General features: G+C 50.4%; 7 protein-coding genes across 7 annotated transcripts; 3 read left to right on the forward strand and 4 right to left on the reverse strand.

Moving 5' to 3' along the window:
- Window positions 1-730: 730 nt before the first annotated feature.
- admB (uncharacterized protein) lies at window positions 731-5,959 on the forward strand (the record flags this gene model as incomplete). The annotated part of the gene is made up of 5 exons (XM_057290997.1): window positions 731-844; window positions 928-2,773; window positions 3,639-4,256; window positions 4,321-4,434; window positions 4,482-5,959. The coding sequence occupies 5 exons, from the start codon at window positions 731-733 to the stop codon at window positions 5,957-5,959; spliced, it is 4,170 nt and encodes a 1,389-aa protein (XP_057152199.1).
- Window positions 5,960-6,516: 557 nt separating this feature from the next.
- cdc31 (putative cell division control protein Cdc31) lies at window positions 6,517-7,469 on the reverse strand (the record flags this gene model as incomplete). The annotated part of the gene is made up of 2 exons (XM_057290998.1): window positions 6,517-7,017; window positions 7,188-7,469. 2 exons carry the CDS (start codon window positions 7,467-7,469, stop codon window positions 6,517-6,519), a joined length of 783 nt encoding a protein of 260 aa, XP_057152200.1.
- Window positions 7,470-7,944: 475 nt separating this feature from the next.
- N7519_004223 (uncharacterized protein) lies at window positions 7,945-10,031 on the reverse strand (the record flags this gene model as incomplete). The annotated part of the gene is made up of 2 exons (XM_057290999.1): window positions 7,945-9,822; window positions 9,921-10,031. 2 exons carry the CDS (start codon window positions 10,029-10,031, stop codon window positions 7,945-7,947), a joined length of 1,989 nt encoding a protein of 662 aa, XP_057152201.1.
- A 518-nt stretch (window positions 10,032-10,549) lies between these two features.
- On the reverse strand, window positions 10,550-12,169 carry N7519_004224 (ssDNA-dependent ATPase MGS1; the record flags this gene model as incomplete). Its single annotated transcript, XM_057291000.1, has 1 exon — window positions 10,550-12,169. The coding sequence occupies one exon, from the start codon at window positions 12,167-12,169 to the stop codon at window positions 10,550-10,552; it is 1,620 nt and encodes a 539-aa protein (XP_057152202.1).
- Window positions 12,170-12,561: 392 nt separating this feature from the next.
- Window positions 12,562-14,446, forward strand: N7519_004225 (kynurenine--oxoglutarate transaminase; the record flags this gene model as incomplete). The annotated part of the gene is made up of 9 exons (XM_057291001.1): window positions 12,562-12,746; window positions 12,800-12,868; window positions 12,942-13,026; window positions 13,081-13,186; window positions 13,250-13,322; window positions 13,380-13,533; window positions 13,585-13,598; window positions 13,656-14,079; window positions 14,156-14,446. The coding sequence occupies 9 exons, from the start codon at window positions 12,562-12,564 to the stop codon at window positions 14,444-14,446; spliced, it is 1,401 nt and encodes a 466-aa protein (XP_057152203.1).
- A 444-nt stretch (window positions 14,447-14,890) lies between these two features.
- N7519_004226 (uncharacterized protein) lies at window positions 14,891-18,835 on the reverse strand (the record flags this gene model as incomplete). The annotated part of the gene is made up of 8 exons (XM_057291002.1): window positions 14,891-15,165; window positions 15,222-15,380; window positions 15,516-15,748; window positions 15,795-16,410; window positions 16,470-16,550; window positions 16,605-17,628; window positions 17,681-18,566; window positions 18,753-18,835. 8 exons carry the CDS (start codon window positions 18,833-18,835, stop codon window positions 14,891-14,893), a joined length of 3,357 nt encoding a protein of 1,118 aa, XP_057152204.1.
- Window positions 18,836-19,251: 416 nt separating this feature from the next.
- On the forward strand, window positions 19,252-19,948 carry N7519_004227 (uncharacterized protein; the record flags this gene model as incomplete). The annotated part of the gene is made up of 2 exons (XM_057291003.1): window positions 19,252-19,308; window positions 19,685-19,948. The coding sequence occupies 2 exons, from the start codon at window positions 19,252-19,254 to the stop codon at window positions 19,946-19,948; spliced, it is 321 nt and encodes a 106-aa protein (XP_057152205.1).
- Between the last annotated feature and the right edge of the window lie 627 nt (window positions 19,949-20,575).

Consider the following 20,575-nt stretch of genomic DNA (forward strand, 5'->3'; position numbering starts at 1 on the left):
GAGGAGGTTGGCGCTTGGATGTGATGAAAGATGCATGTCACAAATTAAGAAGATTAAGAAGATTAAGAAAGATTTAAGATTAAGGGAGTACATCCATGTATTTAGAGTATTTAACACATGTCCATATACCCCATATATACGAAGTACGTACTTTAAAAGTAGAGCAGAGATTTCCACGGTCTCATTGTGACTCCAGACTCATGTGGAGATGCGCATCGACGCCACCACCTTTGCTCTTTTTTCTATTTTAGTAAAATAGTAGTATAACATACACACATATTCTGATTTCTATTTACTTGATAGAGTATTTTAATATAAATATATTGTTAAATAAATACTATCAGGATCAATATTCGTATTAGAGAGCAAAAACACTCCATCTATAAAAAGAACAGGGTGGATCTCCGATCTACATCTATACGGGTACGTACTTTGGTGGCAAAGACCTAAAAATGGTGGATATGGAGAAGTCTATGAAACTGCATTCTGAAATATGTCTTAACATTCCCTTCTCTACGTATACTTTGTCTATACTCCGTACATATGTTGTACTTAATATGAAAGCCCTGATGTAAACCCGTGTCACTCTAGTATATCACACGTGACGGCCGCAAGCATCAAAGAGGGTGTCCTTCCAGGTTATGATTGGTAGGAAATACGATCAATCTACACCAGATCGACTAGTTAGATCTTATTGTTGGGAGTGGCAGTGTGACATCGCCTCCACCCAATGGCGTTGGTGACCTTGCTACCTAAAATTTCCACTTTCGTGACGGCGATGGCGGAGGACAGCTTAAAGGATTTGATCGACCATGAGGCTGCACGGGCTCAGTTTGGGCTTATGGTCTTAAAAGAGAGATATATACTGCCTTGTATTGAAAGCAATCTCTTGGAACCAATACAATATAATATAATTAACTATAACAGTATAGAGTTGCATGTATGCAACTGCCAGGCAACAAGGCTAATAATGCTAAGCCACTGACGCCACACACACACCAGCCACAGATACGGGTTCCATTGAAAGTTGCCTTCGGTTCCTGTTTTCAGCTTTGGACCTCTGCCAGGCACCCAAAAATCAAGTCCCCATGGACACGTCTGCATCAGCTCAGGGTTCATGGCTGCACTAGTGCGGAACGACAGTCGTATCATCCTCCACTTGGTAACTTCCCCCACTCATCCAAGGTTACTAGCTACCTTGTGACTAACCATATCCAGGATTATGACTGTTTCTATGCCTCTGTCTTCGAGGTTGAGCAACCTGAATTGAGGTCGCTACCCTTGGCAGTTCAACAAAAGCAAATCGTGGTAACCTGCAACTACGAAGCCCGACGGCGAGGTCTGCATAAGTTGCAGCTCATCAAAGATGCCAAGCGCATCTGTCCCGATGTGGTAATAGTCCTGGGTGAAGACTTGACCAAGTTCCGGAATGCCTCCAAGGAGCTTTATCAGCTGGTTCGTTCCTTTGTCTGGGGCGGCCGTGTTGAAAAGCTAGGCTTTGACGAGCTCTTTCTCGATGTCACGGAGATGATTGACTACAACACTGGTGTGCTAAATCAAAATGACCTGGAGAATTCATATTTCCATCTTGATAGGAATGATCCGACCGTGGGCTTTTCCTATAATGCCACTCGTTTCCAGGGATCGACCTTTCCCGCAATGGAGGCAGCCTCCATCGCTCGGAAAGATACGACTTCGTTGGAAATGAGGTTGCTCGTCGCCTCTCATTTACAGGGTCATATACGGAGTAAACTGGAACATGAAATAGGCTTTACGGCTACGGGCGGGATCTCAACCTCCAAACTGCTGGCAAAGTTGGTCGGTAATGTTCACAAGCCCAACGGCCAAACGACTCTTCTGCCGCCATATACGGCAACGGAAAATAATACTAGCAACGTGCTCCAGTTCCTTGATGAGCATGAGATCCGGAAGATTCCTGGAATCGGTTCTCGGATTGCCCAGAAACTGAAATCCCATATCACAGGGCAAGAGAGCGTCGACGAGAAGATCACAGTCAAAGATGTTCGACAGTTCCCTGGCATGGGCCCACCTTTACTGGACAGGATCCTTGGCGGGCCAGGCTCAGTGAAAGGGATCGGGATGCGCATGTGGAGCATTCTCCATGGAGTAGATAATTCCGAGGTGCTCGAGGGTCGCGATGTGCCCACCCAGATCAGCATCGAGGATTCTTATGGCCGGTTAGATACCCTCGAGGGTGTACGACGAGAGCTCGTAGTGTTGTCGCGAAGTCTCATCCGCCGCGTAAGAACCGATCTGCTTGATACGAGTGATGAAAGTGCACCCCAAGGGAGATGGCGTGCTCATCCTCGCACAGTGCGATTATCGACCCGACCAAGACCTCCGCCAGATTCGGGTGGGCGTTCATACAATTCCAATCGCATCTCTCGCTCGGCACCTCTACCACCCTTTGTTTTCAACTTGGATGAGAATATCGATGCATTGGCCGAGCGGCTGGTCCGGGAAAGCCTTTTTTCTATGTTTCGCAAACTACATCCCGAAAAGACGGGGTGGAACCTCAGTTTATTGAACGTTGCGGTTACCAATATGGTGGAGAGCGCAGGAGATCAGAAGCAGAATAGTGGACGTGATATTGGGAAGATGTTTCGCCAACAGGAGACAGTACTTAAGGATTGGACTGTGCGGGAACCTGAGTCCTCTGATATGCCGTTGCCCGGTTCCCCTGAGATACAGTCACAGTCGGACGATGGCTGGGACGATGATGAACCCTTGGGGAATGTGGACTGCCCTATATGTGGGGTGTCAATCCCCTATTTTGCGCAGTTGGCACATCAGATATATCATTCCGAACAATAGGACATCCATTATTCGGCAGCCTTAAATGCCAAGCCGTCAAGAAGGCCCTTTGATAGGTTCGAGGCGCCTTGGCGATGAGCCACTTACGCGTCCGACGGACAAATATAGTATGAAGAAAAGAAAGATCAAGACCCTGTTTCTACGAGGAATTGGTTAACTATTAACTTTCGATTTTAGAGACAAGTTTTATATGTAACATATATGATACGGAGTAGTTATATAGCCAACAGGTTATCCCCTTATTATACCATGTAATAGGCACCATAACTGGATAAAAATAGTTCCTCTCCACCAATCCTCTCTATTAAATTATATTAAACATTATTACTAATATTTAAAATACCAATATTAATATTGAAAATTACCCAAAATGGTAATGTTTCAATCCACTTTTGCCAAGTTTGGATTCCTAAGCCCTTGGCATAGCCCTGTAGCCGTAAGGCCCCGGGGATTATCTGATGTCTCTCACTTTCCTCTCTTCACTTTTTGGTCTTCTTGAGTTTCTGATTCTATTTTCTTAGTCTCTCGTTGATTCCTCTCTTTTAATATCCTTTTCTCCTTGGACCCCTTTAAACCCCTGGTGGACCCCGTTGATATCCCCCCCCCTCAGGTGGAAACTCTATTCCCTCAAAAAGACCGGGGAAGGACCCTGAGAGTAGGATATTTTGCGATGAGGTTTTCCACTATCCTGCCCTTAATCGGTGCATTTTCATCGCTCTTTCAACAAACACAAGGTAACTACCCACTTGCAGCCCGTTGAGCACCCCCGTTGCCTAGGTTGCCTAGCCGCTGACAACGTCCAGCACGATCACAGGCCTCAGAGGCCATTCGACGGGTGACGCCCGTCGATAATGCCATCATCCGTACTCCTTCACATCAGATAGACCACCTGTCCGAATTTGATATCACCTTCTCCTTACACCAAGACGGCAAGCGCATAAAGCTAGAACTCAAGCCCAATCATGATATCTTGGCCGACAACGCTTACGTGCAATATGTCGGCGTCGACGGCACAATAAAACATGCGGAACCGATCAAGCGAGACGAGCACAAAGTGTTCCAAGGCCGTGCCTTGGTAGGATCCGGAACGGGGAGATGGACGCCCGTGGGCTGGGCAAGAATCACCATCAAAAGGGATGGCCTGGAGCCTCTCTTTGAAGGTGCTTTCAGTGTCGACAATAACAAGCATCACATTGAGTTGCAGTCCACCTACCTCGACAAGAAGCGCCCGATCGATGCCCATGTGGAACCCAGAGATGGGGAATCTATGGTCGTCTACCGTGACTCCGACATGTTTGGCTATACGCACTCTGAGCTCAAGCGATCGCTTCCCGTATCTGAGGGCTGTGGGGCAGATCAACTTGGGTACAATGCTGATCTGTCTAACTCGATCTTCGGGTATGACATGGACGAAACAGATGGTCAGTGGGGGGGTTGCCTCGTTGAACTCGATGTTTGGATTGGGCAAGCGACAGTCATCGTCAGATATTGGCGGTGTCTCGGGCAACACTGGTGGTGTGAATCTGAGAACGACCATCGGTGATAACAGTGGATGTCCTAAAACGAAGAAAGTCGCCTTGATCGGAATTGCAACGGATTGTGAATTCACCGAATCGTTCATGGCTACCAACTCCACCCCGAAAAAGCGGCCAAGGACTGGCTTATCAACATGGTCAACACGGCTTCAAGTCTCTATGAGGAATCTTTCAATATCTCCATTGGTTTGCGCAATCTTACAGTCTCCGCGACAGGCTGCCCTACCACGGGTTCCTCCGCTACGCCATGGAACGTGGATTGCAACGGTGGAAATGTCACCTGGCGCCTGAACGAATTCTCCAAGTGGCGCGCATCTCATTCAGATGACAATGCCTACTGGACTCTAATGACAAACTGCCCAACAGGGAGCGAGGTTGGAGTTTCATGGATGGGTCGTCTATGCTCTTCCGACCTAGTGAGCTCTGGAGAGAACTCTGTGACCGGTGCCAACGTCGTAGTGCGCAATGCCGGTTCCTCCTGGCAAGTGTTTGCCCACGAGACTGGTCACACCTTCGGAGCAGTGCACGATTGTGAGGATCAAGCATGCACAGAGAAATTAGATGCCTCGTCCCAATGCTGCCCGCTGAGTTCGTCGACCTGCAATGCCGGTGCGAAATACATCATGAACCCCTATGCTAAGAACACCATGACCGAGTTTTCGGAGTGTACAATCGGTAACATCTGCTCTGCCATTGGCAAGAACAGCATCAAGTCCACTTGTCTGTCCGATAACCGCGGCGTCGTCACCATCAGCGGCAGCCAATGCGGCAACGGTATCGTTGAAGGCGACGAGGAGTGTGACTGCGGCGACGAAAAAAGCTGCAGCGACAACTCCTGCTGTGACGCAAAGACCTGCAAATTCAAAGGCAGTGCCGTCTGCGACGACGCCAATGACAGCTGCTGTGACAAATGCCAGTTCGCCGCTGCCGACACCGTCTGCCGCGCCAGCACCGGAGAATGCGACATCGCCGAGACCTGCAGCGGCACCTCGAGCTCCTGTCCCGACAACAAATACAAAGACGACGGTTCCAGCTGCGGCGCCAAGGGCCAGGGTCTCAGCTGCGCCAGCGGCCAATGCACCAGCCGTGACTACCAGTGCCGCACGGTGATAGGCTCGATGCTGAACACCAACGACACCTGGGCCTGCGATAACACTGATAAGCCATCTTGCAGTCTCGTGTGCGGCGCTCCCTCACTCCAACACTCGATGGGTGTTAAAGAGTGCATCTGGATGAACCAGAACTACCTCGACGGTACACCCTGCGACGCTGGCGGCCGCTGCAGCGCAGGCCAGTGCAAGGGCTCCTCGGCCCTGGGCTGGATCCACCAGCACGAGAAGCTGGTTATCGGCATCTGTGTCGGTGTCGGCTCGTTCATCCTGCTCGCTATCTTCTTCTGTATCTATAGTCGCTGCAAGCGCAGTGCACAGCTGCGTAAGGCGCGCAAGGCTATCCCCCCTGGTACATATCGTCGCTATAATGGACCCCAGCCTACTGCTCGCCAGCCTATGGACCAGTGGCATGGATACTGGAATGGCGGATATACGAATGTGCCTCCCCCTCCTGGTCCCCCGCCACGATACTCATGATCACCCCTCTGCTTCTTGTTTTATTCTAGTTTATGGGTTCTACTGAACCTTTTCTTTGCATTCAAGCCTCTAGGTTTTGCGGTCTGGGGGATTTGGGTATCGGCGTCATCGCGCGATGTTTGGTTATTATCTTCCCGTATAGTATGCTAACACCCGCGATCTGGTGTTTTTGGGCTTTCCTTTCTTGTGGCTACTTGCCTTCCTGAATTTGTATGCATTTTCTTGAGTAGATTACGTCGAAGCCCTTTGGCCTATGAATCACACCGCATTCTCACCTTGCAAGCATAGTAACTGTCGAGAGTAGATGTAGACATCATATACAGGAATGAATATCCATTCGAAGTTCGATCTTGACCCAAAATAGAACGCAGGCACTTACTCCCAAACAAGCACATGAGTAAAACGACAAGAGAACAAGCAACACACTCAAAACCCAACACCAGGAAAAACCCCATGCACAAACAATCAACCCTCAGTCAAGTCTCGGTCTTAGAGAATGAGCCCATCCAACCATATCCAAGCCTTAACAAGGTGACCAAGAATCCCCCTCATCCAACTCATTGCCAACAAATCCCAACAAAAGCCTCCCGAGTAACACCACCAACACCCTCAAGATCAAACTCCTCAATCATAGCCCTAAGCTCCTCCTCCTCAAGCCCCGTTTCCCCCAACTCTCTCGCAACACGTCTCAAATCCTCCAGGTCAATAAACCCCTTAGCACCCTCATCGAACAGCTCGAACGCGCGCAGGATCTCGTCCCGCGGGTCCCGCTCGAGGATCTTCAGCGCCGTAACGGCCTGGAACGACGAGAGCGGCATGAGCAGGTTGGACGGGTGTTGCGGGTTCGACACCGGGCCTTTGTTTGATAGCGCTTGTGTTTGGCCGTGCTGGTTGCCTGCCGCGGCTTGTTGTTGCTGGACTTGTGGTCGGGGGACGCCGTAGGTCGTTAGGAGGGAGATTAGCTCTTGTTTGCCGAGTGTGAAGCCTAGCGCGCGGAAGGCGACGCGGAGTTCGTGGTAGTCCAGGTGGCGGTCGCGGTCTAGGTCGAAGAGGGTGAACTTTGAGAAGTTGGTTAGCTGGTGGGTTTGGACGGGGTTTTGAAGTGGGTTGGTGTTGCGGTTTCTTCTCTTTTTCTTTACCTCCTTGGAGGGAGATGGAGAAGCGGAGTTGCAGGAGAATACAGTATGGGGAGAACAGTGGTGTCTAGATGGCTCGGAGTATCCCTTACAGCTTCGTTGATCTCTTCCCTCTGCTCTTCGGTGAGTCTGCTTAGCGGATTCGCGTCCTGCGCTGGGCCATGGGACTGTGCGTTTGTTGCGGGCGCGGGCGCGGACTGTTGCATTTGCTTTTGGCCTTCGGGGCCGTTGAAGTCGCCTTGGTTGGCATTTCCCAGACCGCGATGCCGTGAGAATGATGAGGCGCTGAAGGGCATCGCGTTCGTGTTGACAGAGCGTTCTGGGAGTTTCGTGCCGGCGTAGGAGCGCGACGCGAAGGGTTGGCCAGAGGCCATGGTGAATGGCGTGTTCAGGTTTAATTAGATGGCTGGATCAAGAGTTCTTCAGCATTAATTCAAGTGGAGGGGCTTGTAGCCCATGAGAATGCGTGGTTAGATGAGGTCCACGGGGTGTTTGGCGGTGGGAGGATTCTGGAGACGCGCCAGACGCGGGCGGAATGACTCGCTGTTTTGCTTTTGTTACAGATATAGCGTTCAACGAAAAATATTATTACTTTTCGGGAAATTTCAGGATTCAAATTTATTTCTTCTAGAAGACATTCGATGAGCGAGTGAGCGAACTTCTAGACACAGCACAACCTGGTGCTAATCACAAACAATTGGACATATCTCCCCCAACCCATACAAAACCTCACTTCCTATCCAGCAACTTTGTTCCTGAAACGAGTGTCGTATTTTCCTCCCATGAGTAACTTGTGAAATAGACAAACAAAACAATAGTGGTGAGCGAATGTTGATGTTGCAGACAGCTTCAACAATTGTACAGAGATTGCTGGAAGCCATAGACTGGCATTGTATCGGGTGGAATTGTATCGACAAAGTTTGCAGTCATTGGATCGAATGCATTGCCATACTCATTGCTGGGGAAGTTAAACAGAGTACTCGAGTCGAAGCTTTCAATCTGGTCGGCATAGGCCATGTGATCAAGGCCATTCTGTGCTTGGGCAATCACCGTATCGTGAGAAGCCGCTGACGGTTGCAAGAGCCCACCGGCCTGCTCAACAGGATTCGCCAAACCGCAAGGCCGAGGGAAATGATCAGCCAAGAACGCTTGCATTTGGTAGGGTGGCGTCGAAAAAGGATTGTCATGCTGCCTCAGAACAGACGACATTTCCTCGGGGTCTCCTAGCCAGAAAGCCATGTCCACGTCTGGCGATGGCTGGAGGTTGGGAATTCCTTCCTCAAGGATCGATCTGGATTTGCCCGTAGCCCCGTGTCCGGGGGATACATTGTACAGGATGTCTTCGAGTTTTTCACGAACACCGCTCAGATGACAGCTGGAGGCGCCAAATATTCTCGCAACGAGGTGGTTGTTTAGGAGATCTTGCAAGGCACATATAACTCGGTAATACAATGCTGCGGCGGCCCAAGCAGGATCAATCTCATTTTCTTTCCGTGGCCGGCTTTTCTTGTGGTTCTGCTTGTCCTTTCCACACAGGGCCACGTACAAACCAGGGCAAAAATCCTCAGACACTTGCGCTAGCTTCCGAAAAGAGAGAATCAAAAGATAAAACGAAACGAGTCGCCTGGTAGTAATTTCATACCAGGAGGCACGGATTTGAGCTTGCGCCAAGGCTCGAATGGCTATAAACAGATCTGCCAATCTGAGTGCGTTCCAGACGAGTGGGTTCTCTGTGTTTATATCTCCAATTTTGACCAAATCCACGGGGCGGAGGGCACTGGTAACCCCAGCAATAAAATCCTCGACGGGACACTCTGTTCTACTCGATAGCGTGATACTGGCCCTCGTTACTGTCCAATTCCATGCAGTGCAGGCTCCGCCATATGTTTCGCGGATATTGACAACCGCTTTGAATACATCCATAACTTTGAAGACCTCATCACTCATACGTTGCAAATTATTCTTTGCCGCTTGGGACGGGAAGCTAAGGATCGTAAGGGAGTCCCCTGTAGGCGGCCCAAGCAGACATAGATCTCCCCAACTTCGAAAGCAGATTCGATTACCCTTAGAAGAGCATGGAGGACAGGGTGTAGCTGTTCCACACTTCTTCTTAGCCCGGTAGCATGCCATACACGAGCCGCCAGCTTTCTTGAGTGCAGCGATATCGTCTCTCTGTTGCTGAAGTTCGGCCTGGTTACGGGTGATTTTTTCGCGGATGTTGTCAGACTTCCCAGGGTCCGCTGGATCCCATAGGACGAAGCCATCGGGATACATCTTGTCGAGAGGGGGAGACGGCGGACGTACTGGCGCAGCAAATGGTTGGGTTTCACCACCGCTGTGTTCCCTTCGAGCACGCTCATATTCAGCCGACTTGCAGGAACCGAGATCATTGGGGCTGGAGAATCTCGAGGGTCGAGACTTCGAGCTTGCGGGAGATATGGAGTTTTGTAATTGGTCTTCAATTGTGGCAGGTGTCATTATTGAATCAAAACCAAATGGGTCATCAAGCAGGACCAGCTCCTGATGTTGATCACTAATCTCCTGAGGTTGGCTGCTTATCGAATCGTTGTCAAGTTCGTTGACCATTTCGAGCATGTCTGGATCCACGGGCTGGGTCTCATATACCATGGTCGTCGTCGACGACAGTTGCCACGTCTGTGGCATTGAACTCTCGATATTGGAATCGGAAAAGTAAGGCATGGTTGATGCGAGTTGAGACATGGCAGACTGAAAGGTCTGTAGTCAGTATCAAAAATTCACGAGACGTGCAGGTTTGAAGGAAACCCATCGGGACGTAAGAGGGCGAGATGGGAGATCGAACTCACAGGATAGATGGAATCCGGTGGATGCGGTGTCGACGGTGCGTATTTACGCCCGCGGTTCGGATGAGGAGAGAATTGAGATGGCTGATGCCGTGTAGCAGCTTGAGCTATCATGGTTTCGAGGATAAACGAGAGGAATAGCACTGAGCGAGGTTCTGAAAGACCGTCGAGCAAAGGGCGAGAGCGAAAGGACGGGCTCAGGGCAGAGCCTAATAACAAACCGATGTTTGTACTTGAACGAGTTGTCGATCCTTTGCGAAGGTAAAGAATGGGTGATGTGAGGTAAATACGGAACTAGAGGATACACCTGGGCATCTCTAAAGTTACTCAAAACGGACTAGTACCATCGATAACCAGGCCAAACCTTGGCTGAGGCTTAGCTCTGAACCTTCAACATCATAGCAAGAACCTAACGGCGTCACTCGAGGTGAAGCAGGCACGACCAGGCATGACCAGGCCCATGAGGCCGATTCCAGATCCGGTATAGCGCATCGCTAGGCATAAGGTTTACCTAGTGTATGTAATTTCCGGGGTTCAAGAACGGAAGTATGAAGGCTGCGATGTCATAGCCCCATAGAATGGGCCTGGACTTGATGTATAGTAAGAGAGATATGATCAAACAGTGAAGACAATCAATTTCTTTGATATGATATACTGTTCAACCCAGGGTCTCTCCGCGTGCCAAGATCCAAGTCCTCCAGGAAGGTACGACCGAGGAGTTGCTCTGGCAGGTAATCCTGTTGAACCTTGCCGTCGACATAGTTTGGATTGTACTTGTACTCCGCACCATAGCCCAGCTCCTTCATGAGCTTCGTCGGGGCATTCCTCAAATGAACAGGAATAGGCAAGCCCGCGATTCCCGGCTCGTTCAAGGCGGCAAAGACGTTATTCAAGCCACGGTACGCGCGAGTACTCTTTTTCGATAGCGCCATCGCCACGGTAGCATGCGCCAAATTAATTCGCGCTTCCGGGAGTCCAATCTTCTCCACGGCTGAATGTGTGGATATAGCAAGTGACAGCATGGTGTTGTCCGCCAGGCCAATATCTTCGGAAGCCACAACGATCAGCCGTCGAGAGATATACAGGGGGTCTTCGCCCGACTGGATCATGCGAGCAAGGTAGTAGAGTGCCGCATCTGGGTCGCTCCCTCGAATGGACTTGTGAAAGGCGGAGATCGTATCATAATGCTGATCTCCAGCACGGTCATACACGAGCGTCTTGGTCAGGGATCGTTTCAGGTCCTCCTTGTCCATTCCAGGCCTTTTTGACAGATCCATGGCTAGCTCCAACAAATTCAACGAAGTGCGAGCATCTCCATCGGCGAATCTGGCGAGATACTGGATTAGCTCTTCGTCCACCAGTTCGGAGGGCGAATAGCTCGGGCCTTCAACCTGAAGAGCACGATGAAGGATCGAAATGATGTCCTCATCGGTAAGCTTTGCAAGAGTAAATGTCCGGCAACGTGAGAGCAGTGCATTTTGGACTTTGAACGATGGATTTTCCGTTGTGGCACCGATGAGCGTGACCTGGCCGCTCTCCACCGGGCCCAAGAAGACATCCTGTTGTGACTTGGAGAATCGGTGAATCTCGTCACAGAAGATAATCGTCTTTCTCCCAGTGAGTCCCAGCTCACTACGAGCTTCGGCAAATATCTTCTTGCACTCTGCCACGCCGCTGCTCGTACTGTTGATTTCCACGAATCTGCTGCCCACCAGTGACGCAATGACTCGAGCGATTGTTGTTTTCCCTGTCCCTGCGCTGCCCCACAGTATCATACTCGGTACTCTGTCCTGTTCGATGAGTCCGCGCAGGATGCCGTTAGGTCCGACAAGCTCTTGGCCGCAAACTTCTTCGAGCGTTTTAGGTCGCATGCGCTCGGCTAGAGGTGCTGCTTTGTGGAAAGCGTTGATCTTCGGGCGCTTTGCTTGGGGCTCTTTTGAGTCACCATTTAATTGCTTCGGCCCATCCCCCTCCCGTCTAGATTCTGCTTCCTCAATAAATGATCGCTTGCTGTTGAGGGCGCGTGGGGTCGTTGTGGGACGGGACGGGGAATCTTTCGGAATATTCGACTGGGCAGAAGCTTTGCGCGCGGACGGAGGTTGAAACATGCTTGGGACTGGTCCCTTCTGGGAAGATGCCAGTTCGCCTGGAGAGGACGACGCTTCTTCGATGAAGCTCTGGCATCCCGAGTCGATGTGGTCGTTGATCTTTAACTGGGAGACAGATTGCTCGCATATTGGGCAGGATACCATGATGACCGGAGAATGATCGGGTCATTCACTAGGTTACTCAAAGACTTCAAGGTGAGGTAAACGTATAAACGTAGAAATGATAGCCTCCACCCGCGGGTACGACGCGTTCAACGCGTTAATTAGTAAGTAACAGGCCTTGGTGCCTGAAAATGGGCAACAAGATCAACTACCTACCTACATAACTGCGTACATAGGTAGTAAGTACTAGAATCTTTAGATATGTACTACATACATGTAAGGACATGCAAGGTACAATATAATCTCCGAATGACCTGAAGAGAAATAAAACACAACTCCCGAGGGCCGTCAGAGCCGAATCCGGAGCACGCAATGGTGGGGAAATTCAACTTCTCCATGTCTTGTCCTCTCTCTTCTTATTGTCTTCAACACTCATGATTTCCCGCTCTTATCGACATATTCTTGCTCAATCACAGAATTGCAGGTCCAGAATCCTCTTCTCCGCCCCTGCGACATCACCCCGACCTGGTTACAGCGCAAGAGCGATGTCGGCTACAGCTTCACGACCCGATCCATTTCGCCCCGCCAAGCGGGTAGCAGGACAGCGCCAGGATGTTTGGTATGCAGTTTCGAGAAACAGGTTTGGAAAGACATACTAAATGGGGACTGAAGGTCAATCGTCAACGAAGCCGCTGCAGCTTCACCAGTTCAGCCGATTGTGAACATGGGCCAAGGGTTCTTGTGAGTCACGTCATTTTCGAGGACCCCCAATTACTTTAATGGATACGAATTGACATATAATGTTTCTACGCAGTGGCTATAACCCTCCCAAGTTCGCTCTTGACGCTGCGAAAGATGCGCTAGACCGAGTGGAATGCAACCAATACTCTCCGACAAAGGTAGAGATCGCCAACGGATTTGCGCATGGTTACACGAGTTCTCATACAATATAGGGCCGCCCTCGCCTCAAGCAGGCTATTGCGGATGCTTACTCGCCCTTCTTTGGCAAGAAGCTAAACCCCGAGACCGAGGTCTCGATCACAACCGGCGCAAATGAAGGTGAGAGATCGGTATAATTCACCTATAAATGGACATTTGGCGCTGACAAGTGATCCAAAAAAGGCATGCTTAGTGCCTTCATGGGCTTCATCGAGGATGGTGATGAGGTCATTATCTTCGAGCCCTTCTTTGACCAGTAAGGAGCCCCGATATTGCGAGAAGAATTCAAGGCATACTAATTCACTTGGAATAGATATATTAGCAACATTGAGATGCCCGGCGGTACTATCCGCTATGTTCCCCTCCACCCACCTAAGGATGGTGCGACTAAGACATCTCCTGCGTCGGAGTGGACTATTGACTTTGAGGAGCTCGAGAGGGCCATGAACCCTAAGACAAAGATGATTGTAAGCATGCAACACCAAGACTTTCATGAATATTCAAGCTAATTGTAACAGGTCTTGAACTCACCGTAAGCAGCCTTGATCTACAAAGGCGAATAAAGTCTCAACTAACTGTGTGTTCATAGGCATAACCCCGTGGGAAAGGTCTTCTCGCGCGAGGAACTCGAGCGCATTGGTGAACTGTGCGTGAAGTACAACCTTATCATTTTGTCTGATGAAGTTTACGACCGCCTCTTCTATGTTCCCTACACTAGAATCGCTACTCTGTCTCCAGAGTTGTACGAGCGCACTTTGACCGTGGGCTCTGCCGGCAAGGCCTTCTACGCTACTGGTTGGCGTGTCGGGTACCTCATCGGCCCTGAACACCTGATCAAGTACGTGGCCGGTGCACACACCCGTATCTGTTACAGCAGTGTGTCCCCTCTCCAGGAAGCTGCTGCTGTTGCTTTTGAGCAGGCAGAAAAAGAGGGCTTCTGGGACGAGAGCCGAACAGATATGAAGGGTAAAATTGAGCGGTTCTGCGAGGTCTTTGATGAGCTTGGTATCCCGGTATGTGATTACTCTAACCCTTAACTATCAAGTCTACTCTGCCATACATTGACTTTGCTGACAACAATCTCTACAGTACTCTGATCCTGAGGGTGGATACTTTGTGCTTGCCAACATGGCTTCTGTAAAGCTGCCGGCTGACTATCCATTCCCGCCTCATGTTGCTAGCCGTCCTCGTGATTTCAAGCTCTGCTGGTTCCTCATCCAGGAGGTTGGCGTCGCTGCTATCCCTCCCACTGAATTCTACACTGATGCCAATGCCAACATTGCTGAGGATTATCTCCGCTTTGCGGTGTGCAAGAATGATGATGTTCTTGAGACTGCCAAGGATCGTTTGAGAGGCCTGAAGAAGTATATCACCCAGTAAACAAAGACATGCAGGGATTTGATATGTGAGAAGTGACGAGAGATGCATAGAAGTGTTATGATGCCAATAGAAAATTGGATATAAAGATGCAAAACATGCCACAGAAACTAATTCCCCATGAAACTTCTCTTATATGATTGGTCTACTAGTACAGATCTACTCATGTACAGCTACGTCTACATAACGTACAGCACCTGAGAACAATGAATCAGGCACAGAAGGACAAAGGCACAGTAGGACAGAGGCACAACCACGCGACGGTCTTTGTTCCTATAAACAAAGGAGGGGGCGATCAACTCCCCCTCACCGAAAGCATAATACAAAAATGGGCATCCTGGACCTGGGGGGGCATCCACCGACTGAATACTGATGATATCTCTCTCCAAACCAGCCACCCCAGGTCCAGGACCCCGGTACAAAGAGGGCTAGGGAGGGGACGGCTCCCTACCCTGACCACGGAATCTCCACCTCCATGGGGCCCGTTCCCGCCCCGTCCCAACCGACGCCACGGCGGAATGTCCGCCGGTCCTTCGCGAGGACCTCCGAGAATCCTCCACCACGCGTGCGAGCATCCACGTCGCTCACCGAAGGATGGGTGGCTCGGTGCGCCCTCAGAATCCAATAGTTGGATTCTAGGGCTTCGCACACTCTCCGGAAGCCCAACCCCATACGGTGGTTACCGAGCAACGTGGGCGACGCTCGCTCGCGCAGGTCGGATCCTCGCAGTGGCGTCGGTCAGCACCGATCCACTCCGTCTCACAAGCATGCCGCAAACCAAGACTGCTCGCATCGATGGTGCCACCCATCTCGAGTCCCATCTGATACCGCAGCATGCTGTCCATGTCCTTGTCACTGGCCCACATGTTGTGGGCCCGCATCCAGTCCCGGACAAGCCGGTAAAGATAGTCCACAAGGGCTGGATGTTCAACCGCCGCTGGGAGGAAAGAAAGGTTAGCATATGGTCTAAAAAGTAGGCATTGGTGAGGGTTGTTTGATATCAAAGCGCAGGGAAACTGAGAGTGAGATGAAGCTGAAAGTGTAAAGAAATTAAAAGTGATATGAAACTTACCGAAGAGACAAATTGCAAGGCACCGGCGGAACCGGTCCTTCTCTTCGGCGTCCTCGAATCGCACAATGTGTGCGATTCGAGGTGAACATCGCAGCGCCAAGTGACTGGCTGGAGCGTCCTCAGCCCTCACCAGGTCGTCCCACTCCGCGAACACGAAGTAGTCACCTCGGTCGCGGGCGGAACTGAACCACAACGCCTGACGATGGCGCTCAGGGTTGTCCCACTGGTGAAGGCTGGGAAGCATTGGTGGACCCACGAGATCGTCATACGGAATCGAACCGGCCACGTGCTGGTACAAGACTGGGATCTTCCCGCAATCCCCCCCAGTGCATCTTGGCATCCTCCCACAGATGGTCCTTGCCGCAGTAGCGGACCAAGGAAAACGGTCCGCACTTAGGGCAAACAACGGAGCCCCCATCCCCGAAACCACAGGCGACTTGGCAGTCTGCCTTCTGGCAGAGAATCCCGATCATGCTCAAGTCCCACTGTGATTGAGGGGTTGGAGGCCCGATGTTGCCGAACTGCATGGCTGTGGGAGTCGGTTCATCATCCTCAAACGACTCGGGTGGAGACGGAGAACGACCTTCCACTCCATCTTCCTTGGAAGAAGCATTAGAGACGGGGAACTCGGCGTCCGCATCGCGCGCTTCCTGACGCTTCATCAAGTTCTTACACTTCCGTCTCTCACGCTTCTTCTTCTTGTATGCTCTCTTCTTGTCATGTTGGCTAGACTCGGCTGGAGTTTGGTCATCTGCCAAGACAGTGCAAGATGAACTGGAATCATAAGTCGCAGACCCAGCGGACTCTGCAGTGGACAAGACAGAAGAGGCACAGGAGGTCGATGGAGGGTCGGCCGTTTGGGACGAGGATGTGGTTTCCTGGCCCTCGAAAAGCCCTGTGATCTTTTGTTAGCATGTATTCGAAGCAAAACATGCGTAAAATGTGATTGCATACCTAGATTGGCCACGTCGAAAGACTCACTCCGACGCAAGACTGGCTCCTGCGCCTCGTGGCCGCCAGGGTACTCTTCAGAGTCTAAATAATAGTTAGCAGCTGCATCAACAATGGTATAAAGAGTAAGGGACTTACCAGAAAACCACACCTCGCCCCTGTTGTCCGAGACAGGACACCGAAGCCCAACCTCAGCCCCCTGCGGAGTCAAGCCCAGCTCATCTGAAACCTTTGCTGGCTCGTTTCCTTCCGCTTGCACTGCTTCTTCCCCGTGATCCTCGTCTATCTTCTGTAAGGCGGTCGTAGGTGTGAAGAAAGACGAGAAAGAGGATGAGGGGAGGGGAGTGCGGGGGGAGATGTGGGTTCGGGCTGTCTCGAATGATGGAGAAAATGGGGTAGTCGAGTCAATGGGGGTAATAGGGACCCGGGAGGCATTGACTGTTTGTTGGCCAGCAACTCCCGCAAGTTGCTGCTCAGTCAGGACATCCTGTGGAGCGATGTCATGCATTTCTGGAAGTAAGCCATCATTCTGCTCTGTCATGTTGTGTGTGGTGTGAACAGGAACGTGGTCTGCGTCTCTCTTTCCTGTGTCGGAGCCAGATGAAGAAGGTGTGCGCTTTCCCTTCTCCTTGCCCTTAAACCTTTGGTTGCTCTTCCAGGTATCAATCGTGAGTGTAGAGACCCGCTTGGTCAACTCTTCCTGGGGTGACTTATGATGGGCCGACTCTTCCTTTGTCGACTCTTCCCTCGTTGACTCCTCTCTGGTTGACTCTTCTTCTTGCTCTGTCAACTCATGCTGGGTCAACTCTTCTTGGGGCAACTCTTCCTCGGTCAACTCCTTGGTCAACTCTTGACTTCCCACTTTCTCCATGGTATGTTCTTCCCCTAACACTGACTGCCCTGGACTTGGCACAACTGACGCATCAGGCTTTTCGTCCTCAGATCTTCCTTCTTCAGCCGTGGAATGTTCACGGGCTCTCTTTGCAGGTTTCTTTGATGACTTCTTTCCTTTATTCTTCTTCTTTTTGGAAGAAGAAGGTGGAACGTCATCGACAAGCAACTTCCCAAACAGCCCGTTGTCTACGCCGCTAGTCTCTGACACCAGACATTGAATGCGCAGCCAAATCCGGACCGGAAGTGCCATCCATTTGCCGTAAGTGTTCTGTGATATGTTAGTTAGATCCCATGATTACTCGTCAAGTCTTTATACTGACAGGGTCATTTTTAGAGATCTTCCGGTAGAAATGGTCACGCTCGTCAACAGTGACCATCATCTGCTCCCCGGGGTTGGCATTCCTGCCACTCACAAACTTGAACCTTAGGGTTGACGACTTTTCTTTCGCCTTCATCCAGCTTACTCGGCAGCCGGATGATTCCCATGGGGCTGTCCATTTCATGTAATAGCTGTGCCGCTTGGGGTTCGTTGCCTCTCGGCAAGCCGGTGCGGAACCGGTCTCGACGTTGCTCATGGCGATCCTCTTTGGAGACGTGAAGAGCGCTTCAATCGATCTCATGATTCCCAACATGCCCTCTGGGTAATCGATGGGGATCTTAAAGTCAACACGCACGAGCTCAGGGCTTTCAATCGCTGCATCAAGGTCGCACTTCGGGTTACCCTTGGTGTTGTTCTCCACGCGGAATATCGGAGCACGGGTCCGCCACTCCTCAATCCTCAGCCTCAGCTGCCCATTGTCCAGAGTGAGCCCAGCCCGTTTATCCGTCCAATTTCGTGACTTGGACTGAGTCATGTCGATGTCTGCCCTTGGGGATCTGCTTGCCTCGGTAGGCCCCATCTCGGCTCTAATTGACGGAGGATTGAGCAGTTCTGGCACACGGCCTTCGACTGTGGGATGTTGCTTTATGGCTTCGAGCTGGGAGTCTATGAGGCGTCTCTCTGTCACAATCTCCCCTAGAATTGCCTTGAGCTGTTCCAACTCGGCTCGGCTCACTTGATATACATCGGAGCTGGGCAGCTGGGTGTGCGATTCCGACTTTTCGTCCTGTCCCTGTACAGGTGTAGGTTGGAGATCGTGGGACGAAATCTCAACATCGGCAAACTTGCTGAAGACAGTAGGCATTTCATCTGATGGTGATGATAAACTGTGGAATTGATCTCGTCGGTTAGCGACTCTCTATCGAGTTCTGATTCCCCTTGGATTGGAAGACATACCGAGTGGAAATAAGAATAAGGTATTTGATGTTCTCTGTCCGGTATTGGAATTTAACTGACTCTGCATTAGTTGAGGTCCATCGATATCCAATACCACAGTTAACAAGAGGACTCACTTGACAATCGGCAAAAGCCAACAGCAATCTTGCCGCTCACTGGGTTTTTGATGTGTCAGTTGAGGCGCATGGAGGAGCTGCATGATGAGCTTACCAAATACTCTTTGGTCGGCACAGGGCTCTCTTCGGTCCAAGATTGTTTTGGTCTCATGCAAGAGACTGTATGGACTGTCTTGACCATGTGTCAGTCGGCGGGGCCGTTTGAGTGGTATGGCTTCAACGCAAATGCCTTACCGGGATCGGCCTCAACTAGAGGTTGCGAGATTTGTTCTCAAATGAAAGATTGTGGACGCTATTGCAATAATCAGCCAAGGTCCATGTGTGTTGGTGGAAGTCGAGGACGCGCCTGATTGTATGTGCACTACCCCGACCATGCATCAGTCGACAGAATGATGAGAGACACGACTTCACGACAAGCGACTTACCAAGATTGGTCCTTAAAACACTTAAAGGCACTGAGCCTTGATCTCACAAAAAGGATTGTGGATGCTGCTCAATCATGCAGGTCCCTGGGTCATGGTCCGTGGGTGTCGGTGGTGACCCAGCGCGTGAGAATGTGCGGCAACTTACTGTGCAAAGCCTGGCTCACGCATGCACCATGAGACAAAACAAGCTTTTTCTCTTTCACAAAGGGCTTTGTGACTCAAGGAGATCAAAGGGATGAAAAGGGACATACACAAGTCACAGGTATGAGTGTGCGTGTTGTGGATGCTATTTAAATCATGCATCATCAGCCAATGTTCATGGGTGTTGATGGTGACCCAACGCGTGAATATGCGCAACAACTTACTTCGCGAATTCCTGGGTCATCCGTCATAAAAGCAAGCTTTGTCTCTTTGACCGATAGCTTTTAGCTCAAGGAGATCAAGGGGATGAGAATCAGCGCACCAACCAGATAAATGGGTGTGCGTGTTGTGGGCTATTTGAATCAGCCAAGGTCCATAAGTGTTGGTGGCGACCCAACGCGTGAGTATGTGCGACAACTTACTTGTGGATCTTGGGTCATTCGTCACGATGGCAAGTTTTGTCTCTTTGACCAAGAGCTTGAAGCTCAAGGAGATCAAGGGGATGAGAAGGAGCGCACTGAAAACCTCAATTGTTGTGCGTGGGAGAGAGGATTGAAAGAAAATGATTCGGACGAGTCGAAGATGAAGAACTCAAAAGAGACAAGCTTCAAGATTCGACACGATGGATGAGACAAACACTATGCACGTGCTACTGTCAGAGATTCTTCAATCGGAAGTCACGACTGACCGGGCGAGCGTGATAGAAATGAAGATACATACATTTGCATTTTCTGAGCACTTGTTTCTTCGATATTGTCAAAATCAATTGAAACATCGAGGTATGGAGTAGCCTCGATGGTATTTATGGTTCTCATCGAGGTACGGTTGTGCATCTCAAGAAACCATACTGGGGCTTGTCTGGGCCGGAATATTCCGTGAGTTTCCGTCCCTAGAGCATGAAAATACGTGATACGAGGTCGCCGTATTGAACAAACGCCCTGACCATGCAGTTCAATGTTGAAAGATGAAAACGATACGACTTCAAGCTGCTTGTCACCTCCTTGCAAATCCTGAACCACACCATGTCGATATCATATTCGCCATTGAAGTTATATATTGAAAGACGGGTGTCAATTTCCGTGATATTCCTCGCTATCGAGCAGCCATTCACCACCAACTGATTAAAGACGGTGTCAATTTTCGCGACATCCTCGTTATTGAGCTGTCTTTGCAACGCCAACTAACCAAAGACGAAATCGAGGAACTGACATAAAGGATCGGAGGCCGCATGAACAGCGGTGGCGTTTCTGACCCTGT

The sequence above is a fragment of the Penicillium mononematosum genome (assembly GCF_028829835.1).
Source record: "Penicillium mononematosum strain IBT 11891 chromosome Unknown utg000002l:1.0-8112719.0:1.0-8118358.0, whole genome shotgun sequence".
Classification (NCBI taxonomy): Eukaryota; Fungi; Ascomycota; class Eurotiomycetes; order Eurotiales; family Aspergillaceae; genus Penicillium; species Penicillium mononematosum.